At 46.1% G+C, this 22,611-nt stretch overlaps 2 protein-coding genes across 3 annotated transcripts; one reads left to right on the forward strand and one right to left on the reverse strand.

The window, feature by feature from the left end:
- Positions 1 to 1,057: 1,057 nt before the first annotated feature.
- Positions 1,058 to 16,065, forward strand: samd1b (sterile alpha motif domain containing 1b; the record flags this gene model as incomplete). Its single annotated transcript, XM_083655280.1, has 9 exons — positions 1,058 to 2,227; positions 4,176 to 4,395; positions 4,614 to 4,747; positions 11,124 to 11,445; positions 12,561 to 12,667; positions 13,359 to 13,557; positions 13,642 to 13,759; positions 15,669 to 15,783; positions 15,922 to 16,065. 9 exons carry the CDS (start codon positions 1,058 to 1,060, stop codon positions 16,063 to 16,065), a joined length of 2,529 nt encoding a protein of 842 aa, XP_083511406.1.
- Positions 9,447 to 12,314, reverse strand: LOC310794101 (AP-1 complex subunit beta-1-like; the record flags this gene model as incomplete). 2 transcript variants are annotated; one of them, XM_083655994.1, is made up of 2 exons in its annotated part: positions 9,447 to 10,376; positions 10,572 to 12,314. In XM_083655994.1, 2 exons carry the CDS (start codon positions 12,312 to 12,314, stop codon positions 9,447 to 9,449), a joined length of 2,673 nt encoding a protein of 890 aa, XP_083512120.1. The 2 variants fall into 2 exon arrangements, with proteins under 2 accessions (XP_083512120.1, XP_083512119.1); XM_083655993.1 differs by having other exon boundaries at positions 9,447 to 12,314.
- Positions 16,066 to 22,611: the final 6,546 nt, after the last annotated feature.

The following is a 22,611-nucleotide window of genomic DNA, read 5'->3' on the forward strand; positions in this document are numbered from 1 at the left end:
TTAACATGTAGAAATGCTGCCTATAGTCAAACACCCTCACAGAAGGTTAGTAACAGCTGAAGTGAGGGAGAAATTAGCTGTGCTGAAAAACAGCTAAAGCTGAAATTAAAGAACTGTAATGTGTTAGAGGGTACACAAAGGAGAATACTGTCACAGAGGACTACGAGATGATTTATCATCTAAGGAAACCAGACAATTTCACATTTGAGAAGCTGGAATCAGAGAATTACGACATTTTCCTTACAGAAATGGCTCAAAATGATGAATAGATTATCAAAATAGGCAATTAATGTAATATTTGGCAATGAATTGATGGATTGTTGCAGCTCTTTATCAGTTTTTATAAAAACTATTTTTATGTATTTTCAAAATACGTATTTGTATCTCAAATACATTTTTTAGACCAGTATTTTGTATTTGTATTGTGATACATTTTTTGAGCAAGTATTTGTAATTTGTATCAAAATACTTTATGATGTATTTTCGCCCATCTCTGGCATTGAGATATATGGTTGATCACAGTTGCACCTTGTTATTGGTGTTTTGGGTGGGAAAGCGTGTTAAAAGCCCAGAGGTCAGACATTTACTGGAGCATCATCCAACCATCTGTTGACCGTCCGCCCTGCAAACAGCCAGAATATGCGCTGTAATTAGGCTATATCAAATAATCTACCACAGTAGGTCAAAGGCAAAGCCCCACTAATTTATGGTGCTATTAAATGGAGTGGCCTTAAAATGAGCAGATATTCCAAAGTGCTGCTTGAGCAGGCTGACTGCGAACAAAGAACTAGCTGATGCGCAAAAAGCGAGCCAATTCCACCTTAAATGTCATTTGCGTCTGTGGCGGAGACAGGCCCCATCTTCGGTCCACCTTAAGCGCACAATGTGGCCAACGAACGCAAGCGTAGCGTACCAGCCAGCCAGCCAGGCTTCCGTCCTCATTCTCTCCAGCCGGGGATCGCACTCATGGTTCCCAGCCACACAGCGTCACTTTAAACAACAGAGGAAAAAGACGCACTCGGGCCAAACCCATCCGCAGCAGTAGGACTAGGAGAAGATGTCCGAGCCCAAGTACCGAGAGTGGATCCTTGAAACAATCGACTCTCTTCGCTCGAGGAAAGCCCGTCCAGATCTCGAGAGGATCTGTCGAATGGTCCGGAGACGACATGGGTCTGACCCGGACCGAACCAGGACAGAACTGGAGAAACTGATCCAAGAGCAGACCGTGCTCAAAGTTAGCTACAAAGGCTCCATCTCCTATCGAAACGCGGCCAAGGTGCAGAGAAAAAGCAGAAAGAAGAGTGAGTTTACGGCCGCTGGCAGCAGTAGCGGCGGCGGCGCGGAGGCAGCGAGGGAGCGAACCAAACAGCATCTGAACAACAACGGCGACAGCGCGCACAGCTTCACCGACCAGGATGAGGAAGAGGATGAGGACTCGGAGCCCAGCCCAGGTCCCCAGACGCAAACATCAACCAGCAGCACCGGCGAGAAACACAAGCCCTCTTCCAGCCCGAGTAGCGGAAACGGCTGCAGTTGTGGCGCAACAACGGGCTGCTGCGCTGTCGGGAGCGGCTGTAGAGAGGAGAAAGCAAGTGCAGCGAGAGAAAACAAGGGAATAGGACAGCATTCAGGGGGCGACTGTCCGACGCCCAGTCACGGTCACGAAATAAGCGCACACGACGGCGGTGATACCGGCACAGTGACTCCCTGCAAAGCCGATGCGGTTCGCGGAGGAAAGGAACCGCCGGGCTTGTCCGGGGCGGACACCCAGAACAAAACTTGCCCCAGGAGCGTCAGCAGCTCCAGCGAGAGCAGGCAGAAGCAGACAGTGCCCCTCAAGCCCAAACTCCGAGTCGGAGGAGGAGGGGGTACCAAAGCAGCGGGGAACCCGGCCAACTCCGACCTGGGCGACAGACTGGTGGCTTCTGTCCGCAGCCTGTCCGAGAGGAGCCTCCGAGGCCATGTCAAGCCGCTCGGCCTGAAGGAGCTGCTGGGCTACCTGAGCAGCCAGGAACGGCTGGCGGAGGAGAAACTGACCCGAGGCAAAGTCAAAGTGGTCCTGGAGAGGGAGGTGGCGAGGGGCCGGCTGCGCAGGACCCGCTGCGGGAACATCACCCTCCCTCTGGGGCTGAGCCTGGGGATGGGGACGGTGCTTGAGCATGCGTCCGCTGACAGACTTGTAAAGAGCGCACTGCAGAGTCAGGACAGGCGCGCTGCTGTGGAAAAGGTGGGTGATGCGAACTTGATATTTCCAACACGTCCCGATAGTACAGACCGCGGAACAGCTTGACGGCTTGCTGATGAATTAATGATGGTTCGTTAAAGCCGCGCAGACGGGACGCACTCCGCTATTTGCTCTTAAATGTAGGTATGTATTGATTATTGTTTAACCTCGCTGGTGATAATGCAAAAGTATCTGGAGACAATTCCCCGCATTTGGGATGAACTATGTTATTTATTGTGTTATTGTCAACGGGGATGCGTTTTGTCCTCCATCCGCTGGATGTGTGTGTGTGTGCGTGCGTGCGTGCGTGCTGTAGCTTGGCTCCCTGCACAATAGGTGCGTGAGATCAGCGCGGAGCGGAGCGGCTTCCCCGGCTCCTAAAAAAACGCGCACACACAGGAGAAAGTGCGCGCACCAGAAGAGCGTCTGTGTCTGGCGCGAGCACGAGCAAACTGGATCCATCGCCATATCACTCTCTGGGGTCATTTGACATTCCATGATTCCGCTCGTAGGAACTTTCGTAGCGCTTTTTGAATAGACCAAGCTGTAGGGCCTGCCTGGCGCTCCAACGGGCGGTGTCTGTCTGTCTGTCTGCCTGTCTGTCTGCTGTCGTGTCCTGCAGGCCGGGAGAGGACTCAAACCAAACCGGGCAGTCGGCTCACTTTGGTCATTGAATTGAATGTGGTGCGTTCATGATAGACTGATTTAGGCTGATATAGGGCTATAATATAGGCTATATCTTTCGCACAGGCCACTATGCTTGCCTCATCTTTGTATATCTTTTTGACAGCATACTCCTCCTCCCTCTCACCCCGCCCCCCTTGTGGGCGCAGGCTTTGGAATGGCTATACAGTAGGTGGCTATTTCTCATATTGTGTGGTTTTTCAAGTGGGAGGTTTAGCCTATTATGTTCTGTAGCATAGGCTTTAAAGGTAGGCCACAGTCTAAAGGCCTATGGGGTCTAAAGCTTATCAAAGCCTGATGTGATCTCTAAGCCCAAGTACAATACAGTGAGCCAAAGTTGAATTATAACTTATATTAGTGATTCACTCAGATCAAATTCAGCAAGGGGGAGGCAAGGATGAGCTGTGACTGATTCATCTCCACTCTCGCTCCCTTTGGAATAATAATAATCATCATCATATCTATTATCTATATCCCCAACATAAATGGGAGCTCGGGCTCTGTCTGTCCCACTGTGACATCATCCGTTAACACAGGCCACTATGCCTGTGGAGTATTAAAAGGGAGATAGGGCTCTGTCTGTTTGTTCGTCTGTCTGTCCCACTGATGACATCATCAGTGATGTCATAAATTCACTCACACACACGAGACAGACACACACACGCACACACAAAGTCCCAGTGATGATGTCATCATTGACATCATCAGTGATGTCATAAATTCACTCACACACATACACACACGCACACACACACACACAAAGTCCCAGTGATGATGTAATCAATGATGTCATAAATTGTGACATCATCAGTGGTGTCAGAGGCATTGTGACATCATCAGTGATGTCATAAGACGTTGTGATGTCATCAGTGATGTCATAAAAGCAGTTGTGACATCATCAGTGATGTCATAAGAGTCCCACTGATGATGTCATCAGTGATGTCATAAAAGTAAAATCAAGTCCCAGGGGCAGACACTGAAAGAAGTGGGAGTCTGGACAGCTGTATCATGCCAGCTCCAGGACAGGTGATCCAGCATCCCTGAAGTATGCCATCAAGGAGCAGCCAGGAAAAGGCCACGCAGCGACCGAACTGCGTATGCAAGCTGCAGGGTGAGCCTAGGAATCGAGCGCGCATAGGGCGTGAGATGTCTAGTGTATATATATATATATACATACACACATATATATATGAATGGACACATTTATATGAATGGACACGTTTTTATCATCATATAGTTAGTGCAGCCTCTGTCCCTCCCTTCCCAGGATAGTGAGCCGATGGAGACGGACAGCGAAGAGGAAGACCGGGAAGAGAATGAGGAAGAGGACGAGGAGGAGGATCCCCGGAGTTCTGATGAAGAGAGAGGACTATCCCCGGTAGCCATGACAACCGAACCAGGCTTCAATGATAAAAGCACAGAAGATGCTGAGATCCAGACAGCATCAAAGCAGGAAAGCACCCAGCATCAGCACCACTGTGGGAAAGGTGTGTCTTAAAGACATAATGATCAAATAAACAAAAGGAAACAAAGCTATTACTACTTCTTCTTCTTCTACTACTGCTACTACTACTACTAATAATAATAATATTGACATTAGTAATTTATGGGTTCTCTACATTGTTCACCTCCTCCATATTTTCGCACTTCACCAATGCAACCTGTTCCCCTCCCCCTCTTCTGCTTTTGGCTGGCTGTTTCCCAGGTGTGTCGGGGCTGGATTCCCTCACCAGGACACTGTGTCCATCAGCCCAGGGACATTCGCTGTCACCCTATAAGAAGAGCACACACCTGGAGGAGAGATCTGCCCCTCCTGATCAGCTACACATAGATACACAGGTAGGTGCACCGCCCCGCCCCCCTTTTTTAACATTGGTTATACATACATGCATACAGTACATGCATACATACAGTACATACATACATACATACATACATACATACATACATACATACATACATACCCTAACCCTATATACTAACCCACACACGCACATGCATACATGGATATACATGCACCCACATGCTGCAATTTTAAGTATACACATAGCCTACAAATATGAATAAAATAAGATAACATTAACAATAGTACTAATAATAATACAATAAAAAAGTTATGAATTAATGGAGCTGATACATTCATATTACAGACCTGACCCCCCTTAGTAGCCCTCTCCCCACTCCCCCCCCCCCCCCCCCCCCCACACACACACATAAACGTCCCCCTCTTCTGCCCCACCCAAAACCAGTACCCTATGGTAAGTTGAAATATTAAAGTGACATAATGGAATAGAAAAGAGCAATTATTAAATTATAAATACATGATTTTTTTAATATAGCATCTAAGACCATTTGTGCTTGCTATTGACAGATCCAAACTCAAGACATTAAGGACATTAAGGAAGCACAAGCAGGAGGGTGTGTGTGTGTGTGTGTGTGTGTGTGTGTGTGTGTGTGTGTGTGTGTGTGTGTGTGTGACGTGTGTGTGTGTGTGTGTGTGTGTGTGTGTGTGTGTGTGTGTGTGTGTGTGTGTGTGTGACGTGTGTGTGTGCTTGTGTGTGTGTGTTTTATTGATGCAAATTCAAATAAGTTGACTCCAACGTATCCATCTTGAGATGTGGGCCAAAGCATGTCCCGCATCTTGGTAGTGAGCAGGACCAGTGACGGCCAGCATGGCTGAACCAGTGGGCAAGCCCACCCCCTTCCCTCTGAGGATGCGGAAGTGAATTGAAAAGCTGTAGTTCCTCGAAAAGCCACTAGGCGTCGGGGTCAGTAGGCATTCCCCCCATGTTAAAATGCCTGACTTTGTAACATGATTAAACATCTTTCCAGTTAGGGGCAAAACATGGTTTTGGTCTATATAGCTAATTTCACCTTTTCATAACAACTGTAGGGGGGCGGGGGGCGGGGGTAAATGTTTACAGTATATAACCAGTGTTGGGCAAGTTACTTTCAAAATGTAATATACTACATATTACTAGTTACTTTCAATTGAAAGTAATAAGTTACTTTACAATATTACTGTCTGTGTAAAGTAACTTGTTACACTACTTTTGCATTACATTCACCAAAAATAACAGCAGTAGCAGAATGACATTGCCGCCCCGGAACCATCCCGGAAAATAATTTCAACCGTCTTGAAGTCAGTGTCTACAAACCGTCCAAAATTCTAAATGCTATCCTTTTCCTTTGTTATTGTCATCTATAGTGGTTATTTGCATAAAAACATACAATTTTATTAGGAAATTATTGTATCTTTACTTAAATGTGCTTTGATTAAAATATTTTTTTTACTCAATTTGTAACTAAATGTCATGAATAACTCCTCTCCTTACTATATGGGGGGGGGGGGGGGGGACATCATGTAATTGTATGTACTGAAATGCAAAGTGTAACAATACTCTAATCAATACATTACTGTACATCTTCTAACTTAAAATTGGCTAATTGGTTGGTGTCACGATTCATGACGGAAGTGTCATCAGTGATGTCACTTGAGCAATTGTGATGTCATCAGTGATGTCACTCGAGCAATTGTGATGTCATCAGTGATGTCATTCGAGCAACTGTGTATGCCCAACTCTGATGTCAGGGAGTTGTTGTGATGTTATCAGTGATGTCACTCAAGCAACTGTGATGGGTCTGTCTGTCAGTCACACTTTTGTGAGCCCGCAGAGCGGGCGATTTCCATAACTGCAGCTATGGCGCATCATCTCCAGTCTCCACCCTAGGAATCAAGCGCACCACGCGTGCGAGATTCCTAGTCTTCTTAGATAAAATCGGGTAAGCGGGCGGCGGCGGTGTCTGTCACGATTGTGATGCCATCAGTGGTGTCACTTGAGCAATTGTGATGTCATCAGTGATGTCACTTGAGCAAGTGTGATCTCATCATCTCATCTCACCTTGATATATGCTCATTATACCACACCTAAGGGAGTTTTCGTCCTTCACCTCTGGCATCGGGCGAAGCACGACCCTCAGGTGTGGTATAATGAGCATATACAGTACCACAGCCTGTCATAACCTATTGCTTAAATGATGGATGCTAATGCTTTATGGACACGCATTGCTTTCCCCCCCAGATTGGCTGCATTCCCTGCCTGCTTCTTGAAGTCTTTGGTGGCTGTACAGATAGATGCTGGTTAGCTCAGCCTCAGGCTGGTAGACAGCTCATCAAAATGATGGGCGTGTCGGCCGTGAACTTGACCAACTGAGGGGGAGGAGAGCAGGACTAACAGTACACTTTGCTGAGTCAAGGCAAGCAATAACTGGTGCAAGGTGTGACAATGATAGGATAAAATGGACTAGGAAACATTCTTCAAGTTATCTGGAGTATGTTTGTGTATGTGTGTGTGTTTGTTTGTTTGTAGCTACACACTTACTCTGTATGATTGATTGTCTACCATTCATTGAGCTAAGCTAACTAGCGCTCGCTATTTTTCTAATACACGCACAGAGAAGAGAAGGGACTCTATCTACTTGTCTTAATATTGGGAAGATGTCAAATAGGGGAATCTCCCAAAATGTTGGTGTGTTCCTTTAACTGCCAAATAAAGGAAATATCATGTGTGTAGAACTACTCCTTATTCCTCACATCATTTACCAAGGAGAGATTCTATCATTTGATGTTTCTATCACAATCTAATCTTCTTTAGTTAAATTTGGGTAAAGTGGGCGCCTGGGCGGTGTCCCGGTGTCTTTCAGTCTATCAGTGATGTCACTCGAGCAACTGTGGTTGCCCAACTGTGATGTCAAGGGCAGTTGTGATGTCATCAGTGATGTCACTCGAGCAACTGTGATTGAAGGGCTGATATCGCACAATTGTTGAACTATGACGTCACTCGGGCAGTTGTGATGTCATTAGTTATGTCAACTAAATGCGCAGTTGTGCAATTGTGCACTGCACATGCAAGAGCAGGCGAGGCCACGCAGCGGGCGAGAGCTGCGTATGCGAGGCCGCGGAGCAGGCAATTTCCATAACTGCAGCCATGGCGCATCATCTTCAGTCTCCACCGTGCGTGAGATTCCTAGTATAATATAATTGGGATAGATAGATAGATAGATAGATAGATAGATAGATAGATAGATAGATAGATAGATAGATAGATAGATAGATAAAATAAATTAGTAGCCTACTTTATTTAATCAATGACAGTAACACAACATAACATATCAAAAACACACAGAGACGTAGGTGTCGGTGAGAACTTAGAAAAACAATATATACATACTTAAAAACAAATACATATTTTATCTTCTAACAAACAGCCATTATTTATCATTTAAATCATTAGGATGCTCATCAACTACTACCGATCCACATTTCTTTTTGTTCCGATCCGATTCCGATACCTGAATTTGGATATCTGCCGATACCGATATTATTCTGATACCAGTCATTTTTTATTGAATATACAGTACGGACACAAATTTGGCCAATTGAAGAAAAGGCAAGAAAAATACAACTTGAAAAAGCAGACAAAATGAAGAAAATATACAAGGCAAAGAAGGATACTTATAAATAAATTCTGCACTATTTAGGCATTGCTGCTTAGATAACGGCCCTCTGCCTGTAGCTGCCTCCTACTAAGAGACAATTAGTATTTGGTAATCAATTATCTCATAACATTAGCTACCTTGTTCATAATATTACAATAACAATTAGGTCATTATACATTTCCATTTTCCACTCAAAGGTATTAAATAACAAAGCAACAATGAAACACCCCTGCCACTTTACACACTTGGTCTGATCCCCGGAAACCCCCTCCCGAAACTACCAAGTGGTACGCTCCACATTTGGGGATTTCCGGTTTTGGAGCGCAGGCGAGGATGTACTGTTTCACATGCAGCAGACTGGTGACAAACAATTTGTGAAAAGTAATAAATATAAATTTAATTGCCGAGATATGTCTCTTGTCTTTTAATTTTTACTGAAATGTTTTGTGTAAATGAGTCGCTCTGTATGATTAACTCTACCGTAACGTTACTGCTATCACCTGATGCAACATCAGAGACTGAGAACGAGAGAGCCGCAGTGATAATAACACAACACAGACAACTTATCAGTAATCACTTTAGCCTTCGTGTCATTACAAGTTGCTGTCTTGCTTTTTGGTGTTTCAAGAGTAAATATCTCTAATCCATGGACATGTTGAGTTACAGCAGCCTGCTGCTAGCGCGCTGCAAACTGGAATGGAGGTGTGTCTCATGTTACCTTGGGCACAGTGCGAGCCATGTGTAAGTTGGATCGTCACCACATGATGGCACATGGATCGGCAATTTCCGATCCGTGAATTACGTCATTATCGGCACCCGATACCGATATTTGATCGGATTGGTCCCATCCCTACTAACTACTATGGCTTTGTATTTACTGACATTTGTCTTGTTATTCTGTGTGAGGGAAATGCAACAGATATTTATTGTTTGGAGTTTCCTGGTTTTGGCAGTTAGCCATAGACGGCAGCAAATGATAAACACTGCTGCTTGTGGTCGGGCTGAAGGAGAATTGTGGGGTGGAAGGTGGAAGAGCGGGTCAGTTCTTCAGGACAGAGTCGTACACCTGGTAGACATACTGGGAGAACTCGAAAGACCGACACTTCAAAGACAGCGTGTAGTTGGGGTTGCCAGGCTGAATCTGAAGCTCAGCCAAGACCCAGATGCCATTGGTGAGCTTGAGGGACTGGTAGAGCTTGTCCTGGCCTTCCACTTCTCTCTTGGTAATAGTGTAGATGTTGTTGCTCTGCAGCTTCCCCGATACTGTGTCTGCATTTAGGTGGCACTCCTTTATCTGGTACTGTCGCTCATTCTCATCTGGGATGTCTTTCCAGGTATCCAGGAACACCTGTCGCTCCATTTTTCCATCCTCAACAAAGAATATGTTCAGAGGGATGAGCCCACTGAAGTAGAAGACATCTATGTTGTTCTTCACAGCCACCTGCAAAATATTGAGTGGGTCCATCTTCATGACTGGTCCAATGGTGTCGAGAGGCAAGGAGACTTCAATGCTCTGGCTGGGCATCAGTGGAGTGTGAATGGGCAGAGGACTGGTAGGGATAATCCCAAAACTGTTCTTGTTGAACTTGATGTTGAAGTCGGTCATGTGTTGCAGAGCCTTGTTGGTGAAGGTCATGTCAATGTACATGTGGCCCTGGCGGCGAGAGAAGGTTACAGAGATCTCCAGCCCCTTGGCTTCCACTGCAGGCAGCCACACGCTTTTTGGGGACACGTAGCCTCCAGTGGTGATGGCCATTCCTGTGGAAAGCTCAAACAGGTCGTTGAGGCCACTGCTAGGAGCTGTGTGGGCCAATGTGGGTGACGGAGCAAAGGTATTGGGGACAGATGAAGGGATGACGTTCTGTCCCACTGCTGGAGTTCCCCCAACACCAGTGGCCAGGTCTCCCCCCAGCAAGCTGTCCAGGCCTCCTTCCAGCAGGTCCACTGCACCCATTTGCATGGAGGAAACCTGTGGAATGTTGACTGGAGGGCCAAGGTCCAGGTTGAGCAGGTCACCCAGCTGGTCACCATGGCTGGGGATAACTGATTGGATTGGTTGATCCATGGGGGCTGCCGGCCTACCACTCACTGGGCTCTCAACTGTATCAATGCTGCTGTGCTGTACAGGAAGGTGTTTCCGGTGGATACCATGGATGCCCTCCACAAAGGCATTGGGGGGTTTGTGGTAGACACAGGCCAGCGAGCCAATGTGGCAGATGAGCTCGTCCAGCAGGGTGGACTCGATCACATCAGTCTCTTCGGAGATTAGGGGCTTCTCTGAAAGCACCACCTGCTTGGCGATCACCGGGTCAGTGGACAGCAGGCGCCAGTAGATGTAGCCCCTGTCACGCAGGTCAGGGTTGTCCGAGTCCTCAGTGGCCAGGCTGAGGACCTGCTGCACCAGATCCTTGGTCTCATTTGGCTTCTTAAGGTACAGCTTGACAATGGCAGTCAGCAAAGTGAGCTGGACCTGGGTGCTGTCATCAAGGAAGTCCTCGAGGAAACTCTCTAGCAACTCATCGGCATTGTCGATCCTCTCGGCGTACTCGCCGACAATCCAGATCATGGCTGCACGAGCGTCAGGCGAGTCCAGCGAGTCCAGGTTCTCAGATAGTGTGGCGATGATACTCTCATATTTCTTTGGGTATTTGCGGAAGATATCCCTGATGACCACAATAGCCTCCTCAACCACATAGTTGACCTTGGTCTGCATCAGGTCGAGCAGGGTGCTGACACAGCGCTCAGCAGATTGCTCTACTTTGATGGCACAGCGTCCAATGGCTCGGACAGCCTTACGTACAAAGTCAACATCCACCTCAGTGGCATATTCCTTCAGCTCAGCAAGGACTTGGGCAATGTTTGCCTGGGAAGCCAAGCGGATCATGATGTCCAGTTTCTCCAGTTTCACATAGATGGGGTCATTGTATTTGACAAAGAAGACCTTGATCTCCTGCTTCAGGATCTCTGGCCTTTTTTGGACAATGAGGTTGATGTTCCTAAGGGCCACAAACTGGACCTCAAGCTCTCCAGAAAGCAAGGTGAGCAGTGGTGGGGATAGCTTCTTCAGCAAGGTGTTGTAATAGTCTGAGTCCTTGGGCAGCAGCTCCAAAAACTTCATCAACAACTTGACAGCTGACAGCACCACTGCCGAATTGGCATGGGACAGCCGCGGGGTGACACGCTCACAGATGCTTTGGGCCTCCCTCTCATCCTTGGGGTTGTAGTTGGACAAGCAGTCCAGGATGAAGATCTGCCCCCACTCTGTGCACTCATTGAGGGTCATCAGCAGCTTGTTGATGTTCTGTGGGTTGAGCTCGAGCAGGTTGCTGTTGGGATGAGACTCGCTAATCTCTGACAGGGCAGCCACTGCATTGGCCACGACCATGGGGTTGGGGTCATCGATGAGGTCCCTCAGGGAGTCCAGGAAGCCCTGGTCCTCCACCAGCTGGGCGTTGATGTCATGAAGCTTTGCCACGCAAACGGCGGCTGTCTTCCTTACATAGGGGTCACCGTCCTTGAGACAATTCCTCAGCGGCTCGCACAGGTATTCAGTGATCTTGTCCACCCGGATGCAGCCCATGGTGCGAATAGCCAGAGCCCGGATCAGAGGGTTTTTGGATTCACAGTCCTTGACGAAGCTGTTGACAGCCATAATGGCCAAGTCAGGCTGGCTCTTGGCATAGTTTATCAAGTAAAGGTATACCAGCTTTTTCAGCTCTAGGTTGTCAGTCTGCATGCAGTTCACCACATCTGGGAACAAAGAGCTGACGTCCTTGCCCACAGTCATAGCAGCAATGAGCTTCTTTACTGCCTCTTTCCTCTTATCCTGCTTCTCATTGTTCAGCTCTGCCCTCAGCTCAGATATTTCCCCTTTTCTGTTTGTTGTGAGATATTTGGAGTCCATCATATGATTGAAGCTCTGGCATCCTTTATGTTGCATTACCGTTCTGATGTATTGTCAAACTTAATGTCACAGACATTGTGACATCATCAATGATGTCGTAGACTGTGAATGGTGAAGTCATCAGTGATGTCATAAAAGTAAGAAATTGCTCAAGTGACATCACTGCTGTCCCCAGCAGTGCCCTCCCCAAGGTTAAAGTCGACCAGATGAACGGCTCTCGAGATAAAGTGCTTTTTGTGTTGCCAGTAGGTGGCGCTATGACTATGCACGTGTCCAAAATTCGACAGCGCACTCTGACGGGGTCCTGGCAGCGCATTCCCCAAGTTTCTAAGTTGATCGGAGGAACGGTTCCTGAGGTAAACCGCTTTTTGTGCTGCGAATAGGTGGCACTATGACTATGCGGATTTCCGAAATTGGGCACGCACTCTGTTGGGTTCCTGGCAGTACACTCCCAACCCCAACGTTGAAGACAATTGGATGAACGGATGAACGCTTTTTGTGTTGCCAGTAGGTGGCGCTGTGCGCGTATCCGAATGTCATGAAATTCGGCCCTGCACTCCATCAGGTAAGCTAAGCGCACTCCCCAAAACATTGCTGTAGCCCCCTCTATGGGCGCAATTCTTCACCCACCCCCGCGCCAGATTCATGCTTTCCCCTGAAAAGTGTTTTGGCAAAGTTTGGAGGCGATCGGAGCAATGGTGCGCCTTGCAAATCCAGACTGAAGTACGTACGTACGTACGTACGTACATACAGTACATACATACAGTACATACATACATACAGTACATACATACGAACATACATACATATATAAATACATACAGCTCTCCAGTTTTATAGTATAGGATCTGATTAAGGATGAAAGTGATGAAAGTAGACAAATTGACCTGATGAACTGCACTTATACAACATAATTTGACATCTGTCAGTCACTTCAAGTTTGTATTAGTAACGTGTTCAGGAGAATGCACATCTTATTTCTCTCACATCATTCCTTTGCATCCTTCCCCTCCCTGCCCTACCATGCCCCGCCCCTCTCCTCACCAGGGTCAGATGCCCCGCCCCTCTCCTCACCAGGGTCAGATGCCCTGCCCCTCTCCTCACCAGGGTCAGATGCCCCGCCCCTCTCCTCACCAGGGTCAGATGCCCCGCCCCTCTCCTCACCAGGGTCAGATGCCCCGCGAATCTCCACACCAGGGTCAGATGCAACACGAGGGAAGGAGCCACACTTCTTCAGGCTTCAACAGTGAGTTCTGCTTTGTGTTTGATGGTAGCGGTGGTGGATGGGATTTGGGGTGGCCGGTTTAACAAAAGCCTGTGTCTTTCCTAGGTTTGGAGTGTAAGACTGAGGTGGGCGTGTCTTCCTGTCTGCTCACGCCCACCGCTTCCCCGAGAGACTCCGGCCTGGTGGAGGAACGAGGGATGAACGGGGGAGTGAACAGAGGAGTGTGAGTGCTGCAGAGACACTGGAGGTGGTCACAGGAGAAAGATGTGTGAACACAGAGAGCGGCAGGGAGCATAATAAGGAACAAGGTGCTGAGCATCGTAAAATAGTCTGACTCAAGATATCATGCATGAATAACAGTTTCTAACTACTTTTCAGAGCTGTCAAGCAAACCGCAAACAAATGCTAGCCAACATGCATAAGCTGATGCCCAGTAACCCGCTAGTTTTTTCATTGCTAGATTATTGTGATTCGTTTATTGACTTTTTGTTTTCCTGTATTCCTTAAACTGCTTTATCTAGTCCTGTTTTCTGATGTAGAGTACCGCAGGAATTAGTCCAGAAGACCTTCGCTCCTCCTCATCCTCCAAAGTATCCCACCTTTCAAAATGATGTGCCATGGTGCCAGGTTGCCAATACACCCTTTTCACAGGGGGCATTTTGTGTCGCAAAGGCAGAGTAAACACAGGTGCAAGCAAAACACTAATGAGGGTTTCCAACTTCCATGATTGGAAGTTGGAAACCCTCATTAGTGTCTTCACAAAATGGCCCCCGTGAAAAGGGTCTATCATATTGCTGCGTTCCGCTCTGCTAGTAGTTCCCTGTGAAGTGGACTGCACAGGGTATTTAGCCAAATAACTTAACATGGCTGAATAGGCCTGTGCCAGGAGTGGCCAAACTACGGCCCGCAGGCCAACTGCCATGAATTTAGCTTTTTTTGTTTGTTTGTTTGTTTTTTATATACGTATATAAAAACTTTTTTTCCGTTTTACAGTTTAAAACGGAAAAACGAGAAAACGAAAACGGGGGAAAAACTAAAATAAAAAAACAGAAAAAAAATGAAACGGAAAAACAAAAACAAAAAAACTGACCCCCCCCCCATTTAATTTTTTCCATTTAAAACCATTGAAAATGGGTTATACTTGAGTACCCTGACCTGGTCTATTTATTATTATTATTTTTTAAAACATTTTTAATACTGAATGTTGGTGAAATTATCTGTCTTAACCTGTTGGCACAGGAAAAGAAAATTTGAAAACATACAGAATAAGTAATTATATAATTATATTCCATTGTAATAAGTGAGCACATCAATAAACTCTATCTGTCATATATTTATTTAGGTAGAAATAAAATGTTTGATGGCACAAGGGTTTTCTGATCTCATTTTCTTTCCGCTTTCAGTGTAAACAGGTTGAAAACTGCCGCGCTAGATATAGTTTGGCCCGCGACTCTGTATGTTTCTGTATGCGGCCCACAACCAAAAAGGTTTGGCCACCCCTGCCCTGTGCAGTCCACTTCGAAGGAGACCTACTAGCAGATTGGAACGCAGACATAGACCACCCATGACAACCATTATTTTATGGAGGACTTTACACCTAGTAAGGGCTAGGTCGGTGTAAGTTTTAAGTTGTAACTTATGCCTACTTATGCCACTTGGTGCAACATTTTTTATTTTATTTTTGCAGTGCGTAAACTCTGACTTAGTGACACTTTACGCTCAAACTATAGGCTAAGTTTGTACTTACACACAGCTGATGCAACCGAGTGCGGGTGCACTGCATCAACCTAACAACCCTAACCACCGAGACAAGGCCAGGAGAGTGGGAGGGTCGTCACACATCCATGGCCGCTGTATGTAACCTGTATACAGACCATGTGCTAACTGCCCCTCTGTATGTAACCTGTATACAGACCATGTGCTAACTGCCCCTCTGTATGTAACCTGTATACAGACCATGTGCTAACTGCCCCTCTTCTCTGTATGTAACCTGTATACAGACCATGTGCTAACTGCCCCTCTTCTCTGTATGTAACCTGTATACAGACCATGTGCTAACTGCCCCTCTTCTCTGTATGTAACCTGTATACAGACCATGTGCTAACTGCCCCTCTCTTCTCATGTCTCGTTAGGTTCATGAAGTCGGAGGGGATCAGTGTAAGCCCCGTGGACTGGACAGTGTCCGATGTGGTCAGTTATTTCACAGCAGCAGGGTTCCCTGAGCAGGCTGTTGCCTTCAGGGCGCAGGTAAGCCTGCGCCTCCTTTAACGGCCACAAGAGAGCAGCCTCTCAGCTGTATTCTAACCTACCTACCATGGCTTCACCTCAGTCCCTCTCTCTCTCTCTCTCTCTCTCTCTCTCACCCTGTCATTCTCTCTCCGATAGGAAATCGATGGAAAGTCTCTTCTGCTGATGCAACGTAATGATGTTTTGACTGGCCTGTCAATCAGGCTCGGCCCTGCCCTCAAGATCTATGAGCGCCATGTAAAGATTCTGCAGAAAACACACTTTGAGGACGACGACTGCTGACCACAAACAGACAGACCCTGCAGATATACATAGATGTAGCTAAAGTAAGAGTAAAGTCATGCATGTATGATAACGTCTCATGCCGTCCCATCACATGTCATACAGTACACAGAAATACACCTCCATTCCCCTCTTCCTGCTGTCCCTCTTTAATCTGCCCTGGTCCACAGAGGACAGAATTAACAGTGACTTGATGACATGGACAGCATGGATTTAATCTGTCCTGGTCCACAGAGGACAGATTTAACAGTGACTTGATTACATGGACAACATGGATTTAATCTGCCCTGGTCCACACAGGACAGATTTAACAGTGACTTGATTACATGGACAACATGGATTTAATCTGCCCTGGTCCACAGAGGACAGAATTAACAGTGACTTGATGACATGGACAGCATGGATTTAATCTGCCCTGGTCCACACAGGACAGATTTAACAGTGACTTGATTACATGGACAACATGGATTTAATCTGCCCTGGTCCACACAGGACATATTTAACGGTGACTTGATTACATGGACAACATGGATTTAATCTGCCCTGGTCCACACAGGACAGATTTAACAGTGACTTGATTACATGGACAACATGGATATAATCTGCCCTGGTCCACAGAGGACAGATTTAACAGTGACTTGATTACATGGACAACATGGATTTAATCTGCCCTGGTCCACAGAGGACAGAATTAACAGTGACTTGATGACATGGACAGCATGGATTTAATCTGCCCTGGTCCACAGAGGACAGATTTAACAGTGACTTGATTACATGGACAACATGGATTTAATCTGCCCTGGTCCACAGAGGACAGGTTTAACAGTGACTTGATTACATGGACAACATGGATTTAATCTGCCCTGGTCCACACAGGACAGATTTAACAGTGACTTGATTACATGGACAACATGGATTTTCTACCAAATGGAGCACAAGGGATGGAAGGACAAAAGGATGAATGATAAAAACATAGAAAATACTAATAGTTGTTTTACTTGTGTGGATCTTTATGCACATCTGTACTTTAATATGCATGTTGTGATGTATATGTGTGTGGATGTTTCTTGTTTTGTTTTTGAATGTGATGATGTAATTACTGCAGTGTGTGTGTGTGTGTGTGTGTGTGTGTGTGTGTGTGTGTGTGTGTGTGTGTGTGTGTGTGTGTGTGTGTGTGTGTGTTTTGGGGGGGCGGCATAACAGAACAAGTTGGAAAGGACAGCAAGAAATGAGTTAAGAGTCTCATGAGTTGACCGGATTACTGTACATTCCATGATGCCTGAATGGATGTTAATGAGATTCCCTTTAATTGCTGCCCGCCCATCATGGTCTATAGACTGTGGTCTTTCAGACTGGCCCTGTACCCATCATGGTCTATAGACTGTGGTCTTTCAGACTGGCCCTGTACCCATCATGGTCTATAGACCGTAGTCTTTCAGACAGTGGCCCTGTACCCATCATGGTCTATAGACTGGTCTTTCAGACAGTGGCTCTGTACCCATCATGGTCTATAGACTGTGGTCTTTCAGACAGTGGCTCTGTACCCATCATGGTCTATAGACTGTGGTCTTTCAGACAGTGGCTCTGTACCCATCATGGTCTATAGACTGTGGTCTTTCAGACAGTGGCCCTGTACCCATCATGGTCTATAGACTGGTCTTTCAGACAGTGGCCCTGTACCCATCATGGTCTATAGACTGTGGTCTTTCAGACAGTGGCTCTGTACCCATCATGGTCTATAGACTGTGGTCTTTCAGACAGTGGCCCTGTACCCATCATGATCTATAGACTGGTCTTTCAGACAGTGGCTCTGTACCCATCATGGTCTATAGACTGGTCTTTCAGACAGTGGCCCTGTACCCATCATGGTCTATAGACTGGTCTTTCAGACAGTGGCTCTGTACCCATCATGGTCTATAGACTGTGGTCTTTCAGACAGTGGCTCTGTACCCATCATGGTCTATAGACTGTGGTCTTTCAGACAGTGGCCCTGTACCCATCATGGTCTATAGACTGGTCTTTCAGACAGTGGCCCTGTACCCATCATGGTCTATAGACTGTAGTCTTTCAGACAGTGGCCCTGTACCCATCATGGTCTATAGACTGTGGTCTTTCAGACAGTGGCCCTGTACCCATCATGGTCTATAGACTGTGGTCTTTCAGACAGTGGCCCTGTAGCCATCATGGTCTATAGACTGTGGTCTTTCAGACAGTGGCCCTGTACCCATCATGGTCTATAGACTGTAGTCTTTCAGACAGTGGCCCTGTACCCATCATGGTCTATAGACTGTGGTCTTTCAGACAGTGGCTCTGTACCCAATGGTCTATAGACTGTGGTCTTTCAGACAGTGGCCCTGTACCCATCATGGTCTATAGACTGGTCTTTCAGACAGTGGCCCTGTACCCATCATGGTCTATAGACTGGTCTTTCAGACAGTGGCCCTGTACCCATCATGGTCTATAGACTGGTCTTTCAGACAGTGGCCCTGTACCCATCATGGTCTATAGACTGGTCTTTCAGACAGTGGCCCTGTACCCATCATGGTCTATAGACTGGTCTTTCAGACAGTGGCCCTGTACCCATCATGGTCTATAGACTGTGGTCTTTCAGACAGTGGCTCTGTACCCATCATGGTCTATAGACTGGTCTTTCAGACAGTGGCCCTGTACCCATCATGGTCTATAGACTGTGGTCTTTCAGACAGTGGCCCTGTACCCATCATGGTCTATAGACTGTGGTCTTTCAGACAGTGGCCCTGTACCCATCATGGTCTATAGACTGTGGTCTTTCAGACAGTGGCCCTGCACCCATCATGGTCTATAGACTGTGGTCTTTCAGACAGTGGCCCTGTACCCATCATGGTCTATAGACTGTGGTCTTTCAGACAGTGGCCCTGTACCCATCATGGTCTATAGACTGTGGTCTTTCAGACAGTGGCCCTGTACCCATCATGGTCTATAGACTGTAGTCTTTCAGACAGTGGCTCTGTACCCATCATGGTCTATAGACTGTGGTCTTTCAGACAGTGGCCTTGTATGTCACAGTGCAACCAGTACGTACATGTTTCCTTCTTCTACCTTGGACCTCTGAAGATGGTTGTCGGTCAAAGTAATAAGGCTGATAGTTACCCCTAGACTTTTGCATGCTTATTGGACCTAGTCAGGTCATAGATCAATAAGTGGCTTGGTTGTGCATAGCCTAATGGCGTAATGTCCCAGACCCTTCAGATAGTGTAAATATTTAGGCATTATCAGTTTTGAGTGTTTTTGTTTTCACAGATGAGGTAGCCATGCTCTACTCTGGCCTATGCATCACCACTTCAGAACAGGCTGCAGATGCTGTGTGTGTACTGGACCAGCTCCTTATGCCCACCATTGATCAAATACACCAGCTAACTGAGATGGACTGTAGCAGGAACTGAACAGAACAATCAGCTATAGATAGATGTACAGTACAGTAGAGTACAGTACAAAAGAGCAAATGTGTAAATAGATTGGTAGGTCCATTGAATACATCAACCTGCATTTGTAATGTTTCTGAAACAGTGATCTGCCTGAGAGGTATTAACACAGGGTCAACTGAAACAGTGATCTGACTGAGAGGTGTTAACACAGGGTCAACTGAAACAGTGATCTGACTGAGAGGTGTTAACACAGGGTCAACTGAAACAGTGACCTGACTGAGAGGTATTAACACAGGGTCAACTGAAACAGTGATCTGAGAGGTGTTAACACAGGGTCAACTGAAACAGTGATCTGCCTGAGAGGTGTTAACACAGGGTCAACTGAAACAGTGATCTGAGAGGTGTTAACACAGGGTCAACTGAAACAGTGATCTGCCTGAGAGGTATTAACACAGGGTCAACTGAAGCAGTGATCTGAGAGGTGTTAACACAGGGTCAACTGAAACAGTGATCTGACTGAGAGGTGTTAACACAGGGTCAACTGAAACAGTGATCTGACTGAGAGGTGTTAACACAGGGTCAACTGAAACAGTGACCTGCCTGAGAGGTGTTAACACAGGGTCAACTGAAACAGTGATCTGACTGAGATGTGTTAATTCAGGGTCAACTGAGTCAATCAATCAGTTAATCTCATCTCGCACCAGCATTTTCTTTATTGTGATTGGTCAAACCTTAGACATTAAATGCTGTCAAATTGTCACACACCCCACTCCCACCTATTCCATTGTTGTACATTCCAGGCCCAAAATGATTGCTTTCAATTGGTGAATTCTTTTCAGTCCATTTTCTGCACACTGCTTTTCAAATCAGATCCAATGTTTTGAAGTACCTCTTTGTGTCCATGGTTAATCCTTTCCTCTTCATCAATCCCTTTTTTTCTCCTGCAGTCATCCATCTCCATCTTGGTCCCATCTTAGAGTTCTTACAGTGAAGTATAGCTTGTATACTTGACGTCCACATCCATCTGCAGGACCACTACAGTTGGATAAAGGTGTATGTTGTGTATATATATTGGCGCACTGTAACGTTCAAATCACGGCGACGTTCTGCCATGTGTCATTTTCCCATCCGTTTCATTCAGATTTGTCACCTCTATAAGAAGACAGCTGTGTTTAGGGTCTAGTGTCCATATTCTCTCAAGGGGATATGCCCTTGTTGCTTGTTTCATGTGATTTGTTAAAGAATAACTTTTGTAATAAAAGTGCAAAATTAAAACATCCCAATGTTTCTGCTCTGAGTCTGATAAGTTGTGGACACATGTTAATTTGTGTTCATGTGAGCTGTGTGTGTGTGTGTGTGTGTCTGTGTATGCCAGACACAGTGTGTGCATAGTGAGAGGGCATGTACTGTATGGGGTCTACCATGGGCTTGGGAGCAGCTGGGTAGAGAAAAGAGAGGTGTGATAAGCACCTAAGACAGATAAGACAGTTCCCTTCAGTCAGGACATGAAACATGAAGTTACCTTCAGTCAGGACATGAAACATGAAGTTCCCTTCAGTCAGGACATGAAACATGAAGTTCCCTTCAGTCAGGACATGAAACATGAAGTTATCTTCAGTCAGGACATGAAACATGAAGTTACCTTCAGTCAGGAGAGGAAAAAATGAAGTTCCCTTCAGTCAGGACATGAAACATGAAGTTCCCTTCAGTCAGGACATGAAACATGAAGTTCAGTCAGGACATGAAACATGAAGTTCCCTTCAGTCAGGACATGAAACATGAAGTTACCTTCAGTCAGGACATGAAACATGAAGTTACCTTCAGTCAGGACAGGAAACATGAAGTTACCTTCAGTCAGGACATGAAACATGAAGTTACCGTCAGTCAGGACATGAAACATGAAGTTATCTTCAGTCAGGACATGAAACATGAAGTTATCTTCAGTCAGGACATGAAACATGACGTTACCTTCAGTCAGGACAGGACATGAAACATAACGTTACCTTCAGTCAGGACAGGACATGAAACATGACGTTATCTTCAGTCAGGACATGAAACATGAAGTTACCTTCAGTCAGGACATGAAACATGAAGTTACCTTCAGTCAGGACATGAAACATGAAGTTACCTTCAGTCAGGACATGAAACATGAAGTTACCTTCAGTCAGGACATGAAACATGAAGGGATTTGAAGTGGGAAAGAGCATGTCATCTTTTATAACAGAGAGGCACAGCGACATACACACATATATATATATATATATATATATACATATACATATATACATACACACATATATATATATAATATATATATATATATATATATATATATATATATATTCATATTCTAACTATAAATATTGGACAGTATCAAAGTTTGGAAGTGTTCTTCATGCCTAGCTACACACTTGTGCTTGTGTGTGCTGAGTAGGAGCTGGGGGAGGGGGAGATATCATGCTATATCTGTACTGGGACTCTCCAGGGTAGGTGGCTTAGACTGTGTGGTATCCTCTGTGTGTGTGTGTGTGTGGGGGGGGGGGGGTGCACACACGCACGCATTGGACAGGGGTGGTGGCAGGCAAGGGGGTGTAAATAAGATAGGGAAGCAGATGGACATATTTATACCACAGACAAACAGACAGGCTGGCAGGACCTACAGACAAACAGGCAGGCTTGTAGGACCTACAGACAAACACAGGCTTGTAGGACCTAAACAGGCAGGCTTGTAGGACCTACAGACAAACAGGCAGGCTTGTAAGACCTACAGACAAACAGACAGGCTTGTAAGACCTACAGACAAACAGGCAGACTTGTAAGACCTACAGACAAACAGGCAGGCTTGCAGGGCCTGCAGGCTTGCAGGACCTACAGACATGGTGTTTCAAGGCAACAGTGAGCAAACTGAGACCCACTGCTGAGAACTGGTCAGCCACCTTCTGCAAACCTCCTCGGGTCCAATAAGACCAAGAAGCTGAAATCTCTGGCACAGGTCAGAATAAGATCATCTCCCGAATAAACCACTGTTCACGACTGCAGACGACAGTGAGCCAAGAGACCCAGGCTTTGTAGAAAGCAGGATATTTTGGACCAGAACATCGGAACTCCAGGAGCCGTTGCAAAGGAACAAGCAAGAGCAGTC

The sequence above is a fragment of the Poromitra crassiceps genome (genome assembly GCF_964638095.1).
Source record: "Poromitra crassiceps genome assembly, chromosome: 19".
In the NCBI taxonomy this organism is placed as follows: domain Eukaryota; kingdom Metazoa; phylum Chordata; class Actinopteri; order Beryciformes; family Melamphaidae; genus Poromitra; species Poromitra crassiceps.